Genomic DNA, 16,620 nt, shown 5'->3' on the forward strand with positions numbered 1-16,620 from the left:
AATATCGAAGCTAGTTAATTTTATTGAACTTTTCAAACCTTCACGTGAATACCCATATCAAAATAATTAATTATCTTTAGTGTACAAGAACCAGTAAAACTTAACTTGTTAAAAATACGTTCAGTATATCTGAAGCACTAATTAAGAAGCATGAATCAGACTCCCGCAAATTAGTCGCAGCAATTATTCAAAGCTAGTTAATTTTTTGAACTCTTAAGACTACTTCCTCCACGTAAACGTGTTAGCAGCAACAATACGGAAACAATTAATCAGCATTGTGTCCGTGTGGTGGTTGTGTTTATGAGTGCACTGCTTCGACGGTGTACAAGAACCGGCGAAAGAAAACTGGTTGAATTCCCAAGACAATTAACAACGAAATAACTTTTATAAAACAGCCGGCAGTTTTAGTTCGCGACATTATTGTTCGTTTAAAAAAAAAAAAGTACGTCGACGGCCGTACGACGGTTTTATGGTGCGGCCGCGTTGCCTTTGATATGTCGGAGTTATTTACGAATACGGAACCACGTGAACACGAATATTATTACGCCGAAAACAAAAGCGACAAGACGAATTACTTTACTTTGCACGTTTCAGCCGAGTCATTTTTTCAAATGTAAATCTACGTGGGCCCGTGTTTCCACGTACGGTCGTGTGAACGTCATTTTACTATCAGTAAAACCTTTCATCAACTCGAACCTGTGTCGTAAATCAATCAACGTGAGCGCACAGCTTCCGTTTCTTGTAACCGATTTTTTTTCGCCACAAAATTAGGACTTCCATATCCTGTTATCTGCGGACTACTGTCGGGATGGAGACGCATGTGCGTCTGGTATTTTTGGTAATTGGTCGTGTTTCAAGGACGCGGGTGTTAATTGCCGGCTCATCTTCAGACGACGACGCAGATTTACCGGGGCCACTCAACACCCGAGTGTCGGCGTGGTGTTATGTGGCCGGTGCGTAATTAGGACGCCTGCGGCAATTAAAAAGGGGAACGTTGGGTGCCATTAAAAATCATTTTCGTCTCCCCACGTTTTCACTTTCCGATAACGTTTTATTTGAACTGTAAATATGCCGATAGAAGACCTCGAAATGGTCGTGATAATTTATCGAGTTCAGTCGAATTGAGATGTTGATTCGGTTCGTTGTGAGTATTTCGCTGATCGGACTTGGTAGCCCGGCGTGTTGGGACGATGGTTGGGTTACGAATTGTGTGGAAAAACTCGATGGTGCACCGATAGCTTACGACAATTACACCGTCGATCTGAACGTAATCAGTGCGAGTAGTCACGTGGGTTTCGGTGTTTTTCGAAAGTTGCCTAAGGTCGAAAGGTTATCGTTAACAGGAAATAAAATATCGATGATAAATCGTGGAGCATTCGACGGACTATCTGTTGTCGTTTCCATAGACTTGGAAGGGAATCACGTGGAGGAGATACAGGAAGAGGTTTTCCTAAATCCCACTTTGGAAAAAGTAAATCTTCGCAAAAATCGCATAAACACCATCCAAGCTAGGGCCTTCCAAGAAGCAACCAACTTAAAAGTCTTAGATTTGAGTCACAATAAACTGGAAGTTGTTCCAGATGCAATTAGAAATTTACCAAACCTCGAAGTACTTCTTCTGGAATTCACACCCATTTTAACATTACTTCCAAATGATTTTAAGGGTTTAACTAACTTACAAGTGCTAAGCTTCAACAAGTCAAAAATTGAAGACGTTTACGACGACACTTTTGAAGATTTAAAAAATTTAAAGGAGTTGTATTTACGTGGCAACAACCTCAGATATGTTCCAAACTCCGTTGATTACTTGACCAAATTGTTAATATTAGATTTAAGTCACAACAACATTAAAATTATTGACCCACACAGATTTCAGTCTTTGACCAATTTGGAAACATTGAATCTGGCAGGTAATCAAATTGTAATTCAAAAACATAATTTTAACCACTTGCAGAATCTTCAAAAGCTTAATTTGTCCTTAAATTACTTAAGCAATTTAAAAAGCCATAGTTTAAGCGGTTTAGGGAAATTGAAAATGTTGGATTTATCCAAAAATGACTTTTATTACCTTCCAGAAGAAGTACATCAGTTAAGAAATTTAACTTATATTGATTTTGGTGGTGTTAAAATTGAGATTAGATCTAAAGATAGAACAAATCATTTTGTTGTAAGTTATAAGTGTCACATGAAAGTAAAATCTACTTTGAAGAAAGCTTTGGAATTTGTGGAGTATAATTTTTTTGAATATTAAAACTTGATTAGTGTATACACTTATTTATTGTATTTTTTTATAATATATAGTAAAAATAAATATTATTTTTAACATTTGTTTTTTATAACTTATATTTTTTAAATGTCTAATCCGAAAAAATAATGAATCAATCATACAGACTTCTACTTTTAATCAGTATAATTTTGTTGATAAATCAGTCTTACTGATGGTGTTAAAATTGAAATTAGATCTAAACATAGAACAAATCATTTTGTTGTAATTTATAAGAGACGTACTAAAGTAAAATCTGGTTTGAAGAAAGCTTTGGAATTTGTTTGAATATTAAAATTTGATTAGTGTATAAATTTATTTACTATATTTTTTTATAATATATAGTAAAAATAAATATTATTTTGGGAATCCAGAAAGAATTAGAATTATTTATTTTTACTTTTTTTTTCCAGGAAATTAGTATTAGTAAAAAAATAAAAATCCATAAAGTTATTAAAGTGAAACTATGTAATTTAATCAGTATGAATTTAATCGTATGGATTTAATCCTATAGATTTTAATTGTATGGAAATTGATCGTATGGATTTTGATCGCATGGAATTTGATCATATGGATTTTGATCGTATGGAAAATGATCGTATGGATTTTAATAGTATGGAAAATGATCGTATGGATTTTGATCGTATGGAAAATGATCATATGTATTTTGATCGTCCGGATTTTCATCATATGGAAAATAATCGTACGGATTTTAATCGTATGGAAAATGATCGTATTCAATTCAATTTCATTTCAATTATGAATTAGTCAAATTTTACAGACTTCTACTTTTAATTAGAATAATTTTGTTGATGAATCAGTCTTACTGATTCCTTTGTGTAATCGGTTCACTTTCACATATGAATCGGTAGAATTTTATTTTCTTTCTGTAATTTTAATTAGTTTAATTTAATCAGCGAGTCTCACTGATGATGTTCTACTTGATAATCAATTCATTTTCACTTATGATTCAGTATAATTATATTTTTAATCCGTGAATATCAATTATGAATCTCTCAAATTATATTGATGAATCAGATTATTTCATGCTCTTATATTATAATGTAATCTGTCGACACAAACCAAATTAGAACTCTGAAGAGTCACTCGTGTTAACGAAACGTCTGTAAATAATTCCAACAAACTTCGACCAATAAACTCGTACAACTATAGTATTATTCAATTTTGTAATCAGTTCAATTTCATTTATGAATCAGTTTCACTATTAATCAGTATGTCCCACTGACGAATGAATGTAATTTCGTTTTTTAATCAGTAAATTTCAATTATGAATCTGTCACATTCCATTGATGAATCAGTAAATCCAATTGAAGAATCAGATTATTTTATCTTTCATTCATGAGTAAAAATAGTTTCCTTTACTCAAATTTAACATATTAATTAAGTAAGTTTCACTGATTCATCAATATGTAGCCCTGACGAATTAATATAATTTCATTTTTTAATCAATAAATTTCAAATTTTACAATATTTATTGTTTATATACAAATTCCCAGAAATTTTTGAATTAATAGGTTAGTCAAAGTTGTGTGAACCACTGAATGATGGTGATGAATCAGTTATTAGTTTTCCAAACAGTTGAATTAAATGGAGTGAGCACCGTGTCGTGTCAGCTTATTTTTATGATTAACTATAATCACGCCGACGAGAATCACAAATCTAAAAAAAAAACGAAGCGAATAAAAAGTGCTCACCTAGTTGGCTTATAAAAGATTTCATTTGTTTGTGATAGGTCTGTCACCTAGTTATTTCAGCTCGAACGGTTCCTGATTGGACCGAACTCATCCGGCGGTAAAATTGCAAAACACATTTTGGCCCGGCTGTCGAAATACCTGCGCTGGATGCAGATATTTTCCGCTATGTGTCACAAACAGGACCGGCATGTTGCAGGAATGTAAATGCGAATTGCGCCGCGAACGAATCAAAAAAAAAAAGGAAGTAAACGCGACACGAAAAAAATGACAAATCAATCAATAGGCCGGACGGAAATGCAATCGGTTACCTACGCAAAATAACCGAAGAAAAGTAAAAAAAAAACCGTTTGGGGTGCTTTAAATTGTGGCGCGGCGATTGTGGAGTAAGGCACAAATCCTCCCAAGACGTAAATAGTCTAACTTCGTGCTTTCAGCCCACGAGTTATCGACATTTAAAATGTAGAGCGAGTCCTAAAGCAAGTCCTATGCAACTCGTTTACTTCCCTTAAGCTAATTTTATTTCTTTCATTCAATCTTTCGCGAGTATAACTTTAAAAGGGGCCATAAAAACTGGCCGAAAGTATTCTTACTCCCTTACTTTTCCCCCTTTTCGTTAACAGTTTTTGTAATTAGTCTCGCTTCCAATTAACAGAGTTACCAGAATTTTTTACCGATCACGGGACAAACAAAAAAGCCATTCATTTTGTTTCTTAACGAAACTCTTTAGTTTGGTAAGCCGATTATCAAAGTTACGGTTTTCATTCGGCGAAACTTTTTTATTGAATATCACCGGGCTTATAATTAATGTAATTTATTGATTTCTACTGTAAGTTTTTTTGTAAAACTAAAATTCTAACATTGTTTACATAAAAGTTATACTGATTCATTAATGTTAAAAAATGAAATAATCTGATCATCAGTGAGATTTACTGATTAGTAAGTAGAATTTTTTTGATACTTGAATTATCTTATTGATTAAAAAATATAATTAAATACACTTGTTAGTGAGACTCGATGATGAATCAGTGAGACTTACTTAAAAATAGTAGAATTTTGGAAAATTAAATTCTATTGATTGACAAGTGAAATTCAACTGATTACAAGGTAGAATTATACTGATCAATCGGTTTTACTTTCTGATTCATCAATGAAATTACACTGATTAAAAATGAAATAATCTGATTCATTAGTAGAATTTGACTGACATATAAATGAAGCTTACTGATTAAAAATAAAATTATATACACTTGTCAGTGAAACTCTCTAATGAATCGGTGAAAATTACTTATAAATCGTAGAATTTTGGAAAATTAAATTCTACTGATTGACAAGTGAAATTCAATTGATTACAAGGTTAAATTATACTGATCACTCAGTTTTACTTTCTGATTCATCAATAAAATTATACTGATTATAAATGAAATAATCTGATTCATCAGTAGAATTTGACTGACATATAAATGAAGCTTACTGATTAAAACTAAAATTATATACACTTGTCAGTGAAACTCGCTGATGAATCAGTAAAAATTACTTAAAAATCGTAGAATTTTGGAATATTAAATTTCACTGATTGACAAGTGAAATTCAATTGATTACAAGATAGAATTATACTGATCAATCAGTTTTACTTTCTTATTCATCAATAAAATTATACTGATTAAAAATGATATAATCTGATTCATCAGTAGAATTTGACTGATATATAAATGAAGCTTACTGTTTAAAAAATAAAATTATATACACTATTCAGTGAAACTCGCTGATGAATCAGTGAAAATTACTTATAAATGATAGAATTTTTGAAAATTAAATTTAACTGATTGACAAGTGAAATTCATTTGATTACAAGGTAGAATTATACTGATCAATCGGTTTTACTTTCTGATTCATCAATAAAATTATACTGATTAAAAATGAAATAATCTGATTCATCAGTAGAATTTGATTGACATATAAATGAAGCTTACTGATTAAAAATATAATTATATACACCTGTCAGTGAAACTCTCTGATGAATCGGTGAAAATTACTTATAAATCGTAGAATTCTGGAAAATTAAATTTCACTGATTGACAAGTAAAATTGAATTATACTGATCAATCAGTTTTACTTTCATATTCATCAATAAAATTATACTGACTAAAAATGAAATAATCTGATTCATCAGTATAATTTGACTGATATATAAACGAAGCATACTGATTAAAAATAAAATTATATACACTTGTCAGTGAAACTCGCCGATGAATCAGTGAAACTTACTTATAAATCGTAGAATTTTTGAAGATTAAATTCTACTGATTGACAAGTGAAATTCAATTGATTACAAGGTAGAATTATACTGATCAATCAGTTTTACTTTCTTATTCATCAATAAAATTATACTGATTAAAAATGAAATAATCTGATTCATCAGTATAATTTGACTGATATATAAAAGAAGCATACTGATTAAAAATATAATTATATACACTTGTCAGTGAAACTCGCCGATGAATCAGTGAAACTTACTTATAAATCGTAGAAATTTGGAAAATTATATTCTACTGATTGATAAATAAAATTGAACTGATTACAAGGTAGAATTATACTGATCAATCGGTTTTACTCTCTGATTCATCAATGAAATTATACTGATTGAAAATGAAATAATCTGATTTATCAGTAAAATTTGACTGATATATAAATAAAGTTTACTGATTAAAAAATAAAATTATGTACACTTGAAACTCGCTGATGAATCAGTGAAACTTGCTTATAAATCGTAGAAATTTGGAAAATAGTATTCTATTGAATGATAAGTGAAATTGAACTGATTACAAAGTAAAATTATACTGATCAATCGGTTTTACTGTCTGATTCATCAATGAAATTATACTGATTAAAAATGAAATAATCTGATTCATCAGTAAAATTTGACTGATATATAAATGAAGCATACTGATTAAAAAATAAAATTATATACACTTGTCAGTAAGACTCGTTGATTCATCAGTGAAAACTACTTATACATCGTAAATTTTGGAAAAATAAATTCTACTGATTAATAAATGAAACTGAACTGATTACAATGTAGAATTATACTGATCATTCGGTTTTACTTTCTGATTCATCAATGAAATTATACTGATTAAAAATTAAATAATCTGATTTATCAGTAGAATTTGACTGATATATAAATAAAGCTTACTGATTAAAAATTAAAATTGTATACACTTGAAACTCGCTGATGAATCAGTGAAAGTTATTTATAAATCGTAGAAATTTGGAAAATTATATTCTACTGATTGAGTTAATCAATGAATATTTACTGACAATCAGTTCTCAAACCGATTCATATTTAGAGAGTGGATTTATTTATTTATCACCGTCGGTTGTTCGTGAAGAACGATCGTTTTTAAAGAGAAACGTCCGAATTATACCGTGCACGCCACCGCCACAATAATGATATCTAACCCGCTCCCGCAAGAAACAACGCTTTTGATTAATACACGAGCCAGACTAAAACACACCTGATTTATGTCCGGCAATTTCGCAGTGACACATTATCCACTTTTTTAGTTATCTCGACGTCTGGCGTCCAGTTGCGGGCGTAAATCATTCGACGCGACCGCGGCCCGAAAAACTATTAAACATCGATTAATATTAAAAAAAAATTCAGGCTTTTTACCCCCTTCGAGATTCAATCAGATATGGGCATAAATTAAAGGGGCGCAATTGCGTCGGGCTAAAGATCGTGAAATGGATTTCGGGATGCACTTTTAAATTGGATTTTCGGGCCGCATCTGGGTCGTCGAACGACGTCGTCGTTTCGGGGTGGTTTTGCGAGTCCGGGGGCGATGTCTCCGACTTGTTTGTCATTTTCACCGGTAGCGAGCACAATTGCGATGATATTACATTATGTACGTTGTCGAAGTGGAAGATTTGACATTTCGTGTAGTGCAGTGTTTTTTTTTTTTTTTTTCTTTTTGGCTGTTTTCTCGTCAATTTGTTGCGAGCATAACGAGAACGTTATTCGGACATATTTTCGCAGACTTCAATTTGTGTTGACCCGTTTTTGAACCGGGCTGATAAATCTGTTACAAACATTTAAAATGTTTGTTTACGAAAGCCACATTTAATTGGTAAATTTCATAGAAATTTGTTTCAACATATTTACTTTGTATTTTTAAAATAACTTTAAATATGAGTAATCAATAATAATTATCTTTATTATATTAATTTATAATTTTAATTACAAAAATGTATACAAATTGATATAAAGAAAAGTTACATTCAACTTAAAAATACTAAACAGAAAGATAATTAGAGAAATAATGTTCAAAAGTACTGATAATTAAAAATTAAATTTTACTTGTCCCATAATAATGTTAGTTATTAGAAAAATTTAAAATTTTTATCAAAATACATAATAAAAACAAACAATTATATTTTATAAATTTATTAATTTATAGAAAATATGAAACATTTAAAATATTCATTTAATGTTAATTTCCCAAATAATAATAATAAAGGTTAAAATAACTAAATTAAAATTAATATGTAAAATTAAAAAACAAATAAAATAAAAACTAAATTTGCAAATTTAAAATTATTATTAATTAATTACTACGTTTTTTATTTTTTTAATTTAACATATTAATTTAACCTTTTTTAAATATAATTTAAAATTACAAAATTGTAATTTTAGATAACTAATTTTATTTTTATTTTAATTTAAATTGATAATGTAAATTAAAAGCAAACTAAAATTAAATATAATGAAATTAAAATTTAGGATAAATTAAAAAAAATGAAATAAAATAAGAGGTGTAACTTAAATTTATAAATTTTAAAATAATAAAATTATAAAATTAATATTATCATTACTAATTAATTACAATTTTTCAATTTATATTTCTAAATTCAAACTATTAATTTAATTTAACAATTTTAATTTTTTATATCTATTTTAATATTAATTTAATTTTTAAAGTTTTATAAATTTAAATTACTCAATTTTATTTGTAATTTATCTTAAATTGATATGTTAATTTATAAAAATTTTGAATAAATTATTTTATCTTTAATATTTTTAAAATTCAATGTTATTAAAAGAAGACAACATCTTTTAATTTAATTTATTTGCTTTTATTTTTAATTTTTTAAATTTTATCAATTTATATTAATAATTTAATTTATTCATTTTAAATTTAAATTATTGGTATTATTTTTCTTTCAATTTAATTAAACAGGTTAATTTAATTCAATCAAATAAATGGTTAAAACAAATTAATTAAAACTATCAAGTTAAAATTTAAATTGATAAAATTTAAAAAATTGAAAATTAAAATTAAAATTATAACATTTTTATTAAAATATTAAATTTAAATTATAAAAATTAAAATAATGAAATTAAAACATTAAAATTACAATATTTAAATTAAAATATTATATTTAAAATATTAAAATTAAAATATTAAAATAATATATTAAATTTAAATTATGAAAATTAAAATATTAAAATAAAATATAATATTAAAATTAAAATAATGAAACTAAAGTATTAAAATTACACAATTAAAATTCAATTATTAAATTTAAATTATTAAAATTAAAATATTAAAATAAGAATATTAAATTTAAATAATAAAAATTAAAATATTAAATTTAAAATATTAAAATTACTATGTTTAAATTAAAATATTAAAATTAAATTATTAAAATTAAAATTAAAATTATTAATATTTATTTTTTTTTAATTCCATAAATTTTTATTTCAATTTTCAAAATTTTAAATTTAAATCATTAATTTCATTTTTTATTTTAATATTTTTAATTTAAATTGTTTGAATATTTATAATTACACAATTTTAAAAATTAAAATTATTAATTTTATTTTTTTAATTAAACATTACCTTTATTTTTAAATACTTAAAAACAAAATAATAAATTTAAATTATAAAAATTATAATATTAAAATTAAATAATGAAATTCAAATATTAAAATTCAAACATTAAAATTACAATATCAAATTTAAATTATGAAAATTAAAATATTAAATTAAAAAAATAAAATTTATTTATTCTTTTTATATTATTTTTTTTTTATTATTAAAGTTATTAGTTTTAATTTTTATAATTCAATTTTCACAATTTTGAATTTAAATTTAAACTGTTTAAATGTTTACATTTAAAAATTAAAATTTTTAATTACATTTTCATTATTTATAGTATTAAAATTCCATTAATTTAAATTTTTACTTACGAATCAGTAAAATTAAAATAAGTAACTTTCATAAAATATTCATAAAATTTTATAATAAATTTTGTATACTAAGTTTAATGCAATAATTTAAATTAAATATATAAATAATTTAAATTTTAATAATTAAAATTAACAAATAAAATTTAAAGAAAATTAAAATTAGTAATTTAAGGTTTATCATATTTTAAGTTTTTATAGTAAAAAACAAAATTATATAATAAAAATATATAAAAATGGTTTTAAATTTGCTTTTTAAATGACTAAATTATGTTAAACTAAAGTCGTAACATTAAAATTTTTTGCAGCTCTATAAAAACTTTAAGTTGTTAAATATTATAATAAAAATTAAAACCCTATTTTAACAAAAATAATCCAAATTTATTTATGAAATAACATTTTCATCGAACTACACTAGTAAAACGTATTATTTTGTCATTTTACCGTGGGTCACTCGTTATTCATCGTCGGAGACATCTGCATTTATGTTATGCCGAGGCAGTTTCGATTTTACGTTTTCGTGAAAATGGCAATTTAAGTGTGCGCAATAAATATTAAGTTACCCCCGGCCGGCCGGCACGGGAAACAACCGAAGTACCCCGGCCATTGTAGTTTCCCACACTATTTTTAGTATTTGTCCCGTAAGTGTACTTATGTCGGTCCCGTGCATATGATTTTAATAGATTCTAAAAAATGATAGCATCCCTTTGAGATCCGGAAACGTCGACTGCCAACCATACGTGTCCTACATTATGCATGACGTTTTTTTTTTTTTGTATATATATATACTTGCTCGACAAAGGTTTATTTTCGTGAGCGACACAAGAAGCAGGAGGAGGAAAAAAAACAACATTTCCACCGTGAGCGGACATTCCTTTGTCTTTGTACGCTTTTAAGGTGGGTTCTTTATTTACGTGGACGATTAAGCGGACAATTAAGGTGCAAAACATTATATTTCACGATCCGCACCGGAAACACTACTTCGTTTTGTTCTCACAGACTTTGAAAAACGTCTGGTTATTAAGAGAAATTACAACGTGCCGTAGGTATAGGGGCGTCCATAATTGTGAGTGACACTTTATGACTTTCAAACAGAATTTAACGGCGGTTTAATGCTTTATTAATTGATGTACTAAATTAAATTAGGCTGTTTCGGACCAAAAAGTACAATTTCAACATCTGCCGCTCGCAGACGTATCCGTAACGGCGTAATTAATGAAGAAGTGTATTTATTTTAATAAACATTATCAAGCGGTTTGTGACTGATTCAATTAGCCCTTAACGCTCGACTTTAACGTTTGTAACTGTTGTGAAACACTGGTTATTGTTTATTCACTGGCAGAGTTTTTTATTAAGTCGTGCGGAGTGCCTTTAAATTACATATCTTTTGGTTGTAATAAAGTGAGTTATAATTTTCAAGTATGTATTATTATGGCCCAGATAATTTTTTCCTGCGTCTATTAAATAGTAGATTGATAGACACTTGCCTATTGTGGTATTCCTTTCATGTTGGAGCATAATACGTTATTATTACATATTGATGTCAGTCTCAATTAACTATGCCGTTTCAGATTTTGAGCTTAATAGCTGATTGAAATTACTGTACCAATTTCAAGTCTTATTAATGTCAATTTCATTGGGACCACTTACATTGTTTATTAAATTATTAAGCAAAATTCAGTTTATTGGCACAAACAGAAATATATATGTTGCATGATTACTTGACACAAAATAAATTGCCAGAAGGTTTTTATTTTTAATAAAAAATTTATTGATCAATTAATGGAACTGAGCAGTCAATAGAACTTACTGATTAACTTCAGGTATCTATTAATTAACAAGTGTAACTTACTAATTCATTAGTTAATTTATACTGACCACAAAGAGGAAGTATATTGATTCATAAAAAAACTGATATGTGGGTGAAACTTACAGAATAATCAATGAAAATTATAAATTAAAGAAAATATACTTAATTCATTAGAGAGGTTATTATGATTAAAAACTTTATTTGAAATTATACTGATTACAGAAAGTGAAATTAAACTGATCAATGAGTGGATCCTACAGTACATCGGTGGAACTTACTAATTAATCAGTAGAATTTGGCAAATTTGTCACTGAAATTATATTAATTAAAAAATGAAATTATACTGATTTTTCAATAAAATTGTATTGATTAAAAAAATGAAATTAAACTGATAAATAAGTTGAATTTACACATTAATCAGTGGATTTACTAATTAATCAGTAGAAGTTGTGTGATTCATCAGTGAAATTATATTAATAAAAATTGAAATTATATTTATTTTTCAGTAAAATTGTATTAAATACATAAAGTGAAATTAAAATGATAAATAAATAGAGTTAACAGTTTAATCAGTGAAACATACTAATTAATCAGTAGAATTTGGTTGTGATATTACTGAAATTATACTAATTAAAAAATGAAATTATCCTAATTCTTCAAGGAAATTATATTGAATACAAAAAGTGAAATTAAATTGATCAATTAGTGGAACTTTCACATTAATCAGGGGACTTACTAATTAATCAATAGAAGTTGTGAGATACATCAGTGAAATTATACTAATAAAAATTGAAATTATATTTATTTTTCAGTAAAATTGTATTAAATACAGAAAGTGAAATTAAAATGATAAATAAATAGAGTTAACAGTTTAATCAGTGAAACATACTAATTAATCAGTAGAATTTGGTTGTGATATTACTGAAATTATACTAATTAAAAAATGAAATTATCCTAATTCTTCAAGGAAATTATAATGAATACAAAAAGTGAAATTAAATTGATCAATTAGTGGAACTTACATAGTAATCAGTGGACTTACTAATTAATCAATAGAAGTTGTGAGATACATCAGTGAAATTATACTAATAAAAATTGAAATTATATTTATTTTTCAGTAAAATTTTATTAAATACAGAAAGTGAAATTAAAATGATAAATAAATGGAATTAACAGTTTACTCAGTGAAACATACTAATTAATCAGTAGAATTTGGTTGTGATATTACTAAAATTATACTAATTAAAAAATGAAATTATCCCAATTATTCAAGGAAATTATATTGAATACAAAAAGTGAAATTAAATTGATCAATTAGTGGAACTTTCACATTAATCAGGGGACTTACTAATTAATCAATAGAAGTTGTGAGATACATCAGTGAAATTATACTAATAAAAATTGAAATTATATTTATTTTTCAGTAAAATTGTATTAAATACAGAAAGTGAAATTAAAATGATAAATAAATGGAGTTAACAGTTTAATCAGTGAAACATACTAATTAATCAGTAGAATTTGGTTGTGATATTACTGAAATTATACTAATTAAAAAATGAAATTATCCTAATTATTCAAGGAAATTATATTGAATACAAAAAGTGAAATTAAATTGATTAATTAGTGGAACTTTCACATTAATCAGGGGACTTACTAATTAATCAAGAGAAGTTGTGAGATACATCAGTGAAATTATTCTAATAAAAATTGAAATTATATTTATTTTTCAGTAAAATTGTATTAAATACAGAAAGTGAAATTAAAATGACAAATAAATAGAGTTAACAGTTTAATCAGTGAAACATACTAATTAATCAGTAGAATTTGGTTGTGATATTACTGAAATTATACTAATTAAAAAATGAAATTATCCTAATTCTTCAAGGAAATTATAATGAATACAAAAAGTGAAATTAAATTGATCAATTAGTGGAACTTACATAGTAATCGGTGGACATACTAATTAATCAATAGAAGTTGTGAGATACATCAGTGAAATTATACTAATAAAAATTGAAATTATATTTATTTTTCAGTAAAATTGTATTAAATACAGAAAGTGAAATTAAAATGATAAATAAATGGAGTTAACAGTTTAATCAGTGAAACATACTAATTAATCAGTAGAATTTGGTTGTGATATTACTGAAATTATACTAATTAAAAAATGAAATTATCCTAATTCTTCAAGGAAATTATAATGAATACAAAAAGTGAAATTAAATTGATCAATTAGTGGAACTTACATAGTAATCAGTGGACTTACTAATTAATCAATAGAAGTTGTGAGATACATCAGTGAAATTATACTAATAAAAATTGAAATTATATTTATTTTTCAGTAAAATTGTATTAAATACAGAAAGTGAAATTAAAATGATAAATAAATGGAATTAACAGTTTACTCAGTGAAACATACTAATTAATCAGTAGAATTTGGTTGTGATATTACTAAAATTATACTAATTAAAAAATGAAATTATCCCAATTATTCAAGGAAATTATATTGAATACAAAAAGTGAAATTAAATTGATCAATTAGTGGAACTTTCACATTAATCAGGGGACTTACTAATTAATCAATAGAAGTTGTGAGATACATCAGTGAAATTATACTAATAAAAATTGAAATTATATTTATTTTTCAGTAAAATTGTATTAAATACAGAAAGTGAAATTAAAATGACAAATAAATAGAGTTAACAGTTTAATCAGTGAAACATACTAATTAATCAGTAGAATTTGGTTGTGATATTACTGAAATTATACTAATTAAAAAATGAAATTATCCTAATTCTTCAAGGAAATTATAATGAATACAAAAAGTGAAATTAAATTGATCAATTAGTGGAACTTACATAGTAATCAGTGGACATACTAATTAATCAATAGAAGTTGTGAGATACATCAGTGAAATTATACTAATAAAAATTGAAATTATATTTATTTTTCAGTAAAATTGTATTAAATACAGAAAGTGAAATTAAAATGATAAATAAATGGAGTTAACAGTTTAATCAGTGAAACATACTAATTAATCAGTAGAATTTGGTTGTGATATTACTGAAATTATACTAATTAAAAAATGAAATTATCCTAATTCTTCAAGGAAATTATAATGAATACAAAAAGTGAAATTAAATTGATCAATTAGTGGAACTTACACAGTAGTCAGTGGACTTGCTAATTAATCAATAGAAGTTGTGAGATACATCAGTGAAATTATACTAATAAAAAATTGAAATTATATTTATTTTTTCAGTGAAATTGTATTGAATACAAAAAATGAAGTTAAAATGATAAATAAATGGCATTTACAAATTAATCAGTGAAACATACTAATTAATCAGTGAAATTGTTCTGAATACAAAAAGTGAATTTAAAATGAGAAATAAATGGAGTTTATAGATTAATCAGAGAAATATACTAATTAATCAGAATTTGGCTGAGATATCACTGAAATTATGCTTATTAAAAAATGAAATTATACTAATTCTTCAAAGAAATTATATTGAATACTAAAAGTGAAATTAAATTGATCAATGAGTGGACTTTTGATTAATCAATAGAATTTAGCTAATAGTAAAATTAGCTTTATGAAAATATAAAATTATACTGATCCATCAGAAAAATTGTGCCAATTACAAATTGTAATTATTCTTATCAATGAATGAAAGTTACTTAGTAGAATTTAGTTGTAGTTTAGTAGTATAATTTCACAGATGAATCCGACAAATTCTACTGTATAAATTGGTAAGTTCCATTGATTAATTATTAAATTTTACTTATAGATGAGTTTTATCTCACATTCTGTAATCAGTACAATTTCACTTAAGAATCAATATAATTTTAGTGATAAATCAGTCAAATTTTACTGGCAAAATCCACGGATTAATCTGTAAGTTCTTTTCAATGATTAGTTTAGTTTCACTTTTTATAACCAATACTATTTCACAGATCTGTTTAATTCCAGTTTTTAATCACTATAATTTCACTAATGAATCAGCCAAATTCTTCTGATTAATTAGTAAGTTCTATTGATTGATTAGTAAGTTCCACTTAATCAGTATAATTTCACTTTTTGTAATCAGTAAATTTTCACTGAAAAATCAATACAATTTCATTTTTTAATAAATATAATTTCACTGAAGATCAGCCAAATTCTACTGGTAAGATTCATTGATCTGAAAGTTGTACTCATTGATTAGTTTAGTTTCACTTTTTGTAACCAATACTATTTCACTGAAGAATGAGCTTAATTTCAGTTTTTAATCTGTATACGTTCTCTAATGAATCAGCCTAATTTTTATGATTAATTACCAAGTTCTATTTATTGATTAGTAAGTTCCAGTTGATCAATTTACTATAATTTCACCTTTTGTATTCAATTTATTTTCAATGAAAAATTAATACAATTTCATTTTTAATTAGTTTAATTTTACTTTTTCAGTTCAATTTTATTGAAGAATCAGTGTTTAATTAATTAGTATAATTAAAATACTCAAAAATAAACATCCACATTCCCTAAAAAAGATGAGGAGTATAATGAAGCCGTCCCAGAAATACCATTTGCATCATAATTTGT

At 25.8% G+C, this 16,620-nt stretch overlaps 1 protein-coding gene across 1 annotated transcript; it reads left to right on the plus strand.

Annotated features, from left to right (window-relative positions):
• The first annotated feature begins 1,091 nt into the window (after positions 1-1,091).
• Positions 1,092-2,379, plus strand: LOC109605540 (leucine-rich repeats and immunoglobulin-like domains protein 1). Its single transcript, XM_020022129.2, has one exon. It carries the CDS (start codon positions 1,127-1,129, stop codon positions 2,249-2,251), a length of 1,125 nt encoding a protein of 374 aa, XP_019877688.1. The 5' UTR covers positions 1,092-1,126; the 3' UTR covers positions 2,252-2,379.
• The last annotated feature ends 14,241 nt before the right edge of the window (positions 2,380-16,620 follow it).

The sequence above is a fragment of the Aethina tumida genome, chromosome 4 (assembly GCF_024364675.1).
Source record: "Aethina tumida isolate Nest 87 chromosome 4, icAetTumi1.1, whole genome shotgun sequence".
In the NCBI taxonomy this organism is placed as follows: Eukaryota; Metazoa; Arthropoda; class Insecta; order Coleoptera; family Nitidulidae; genus Aethina; species Aethina tumida.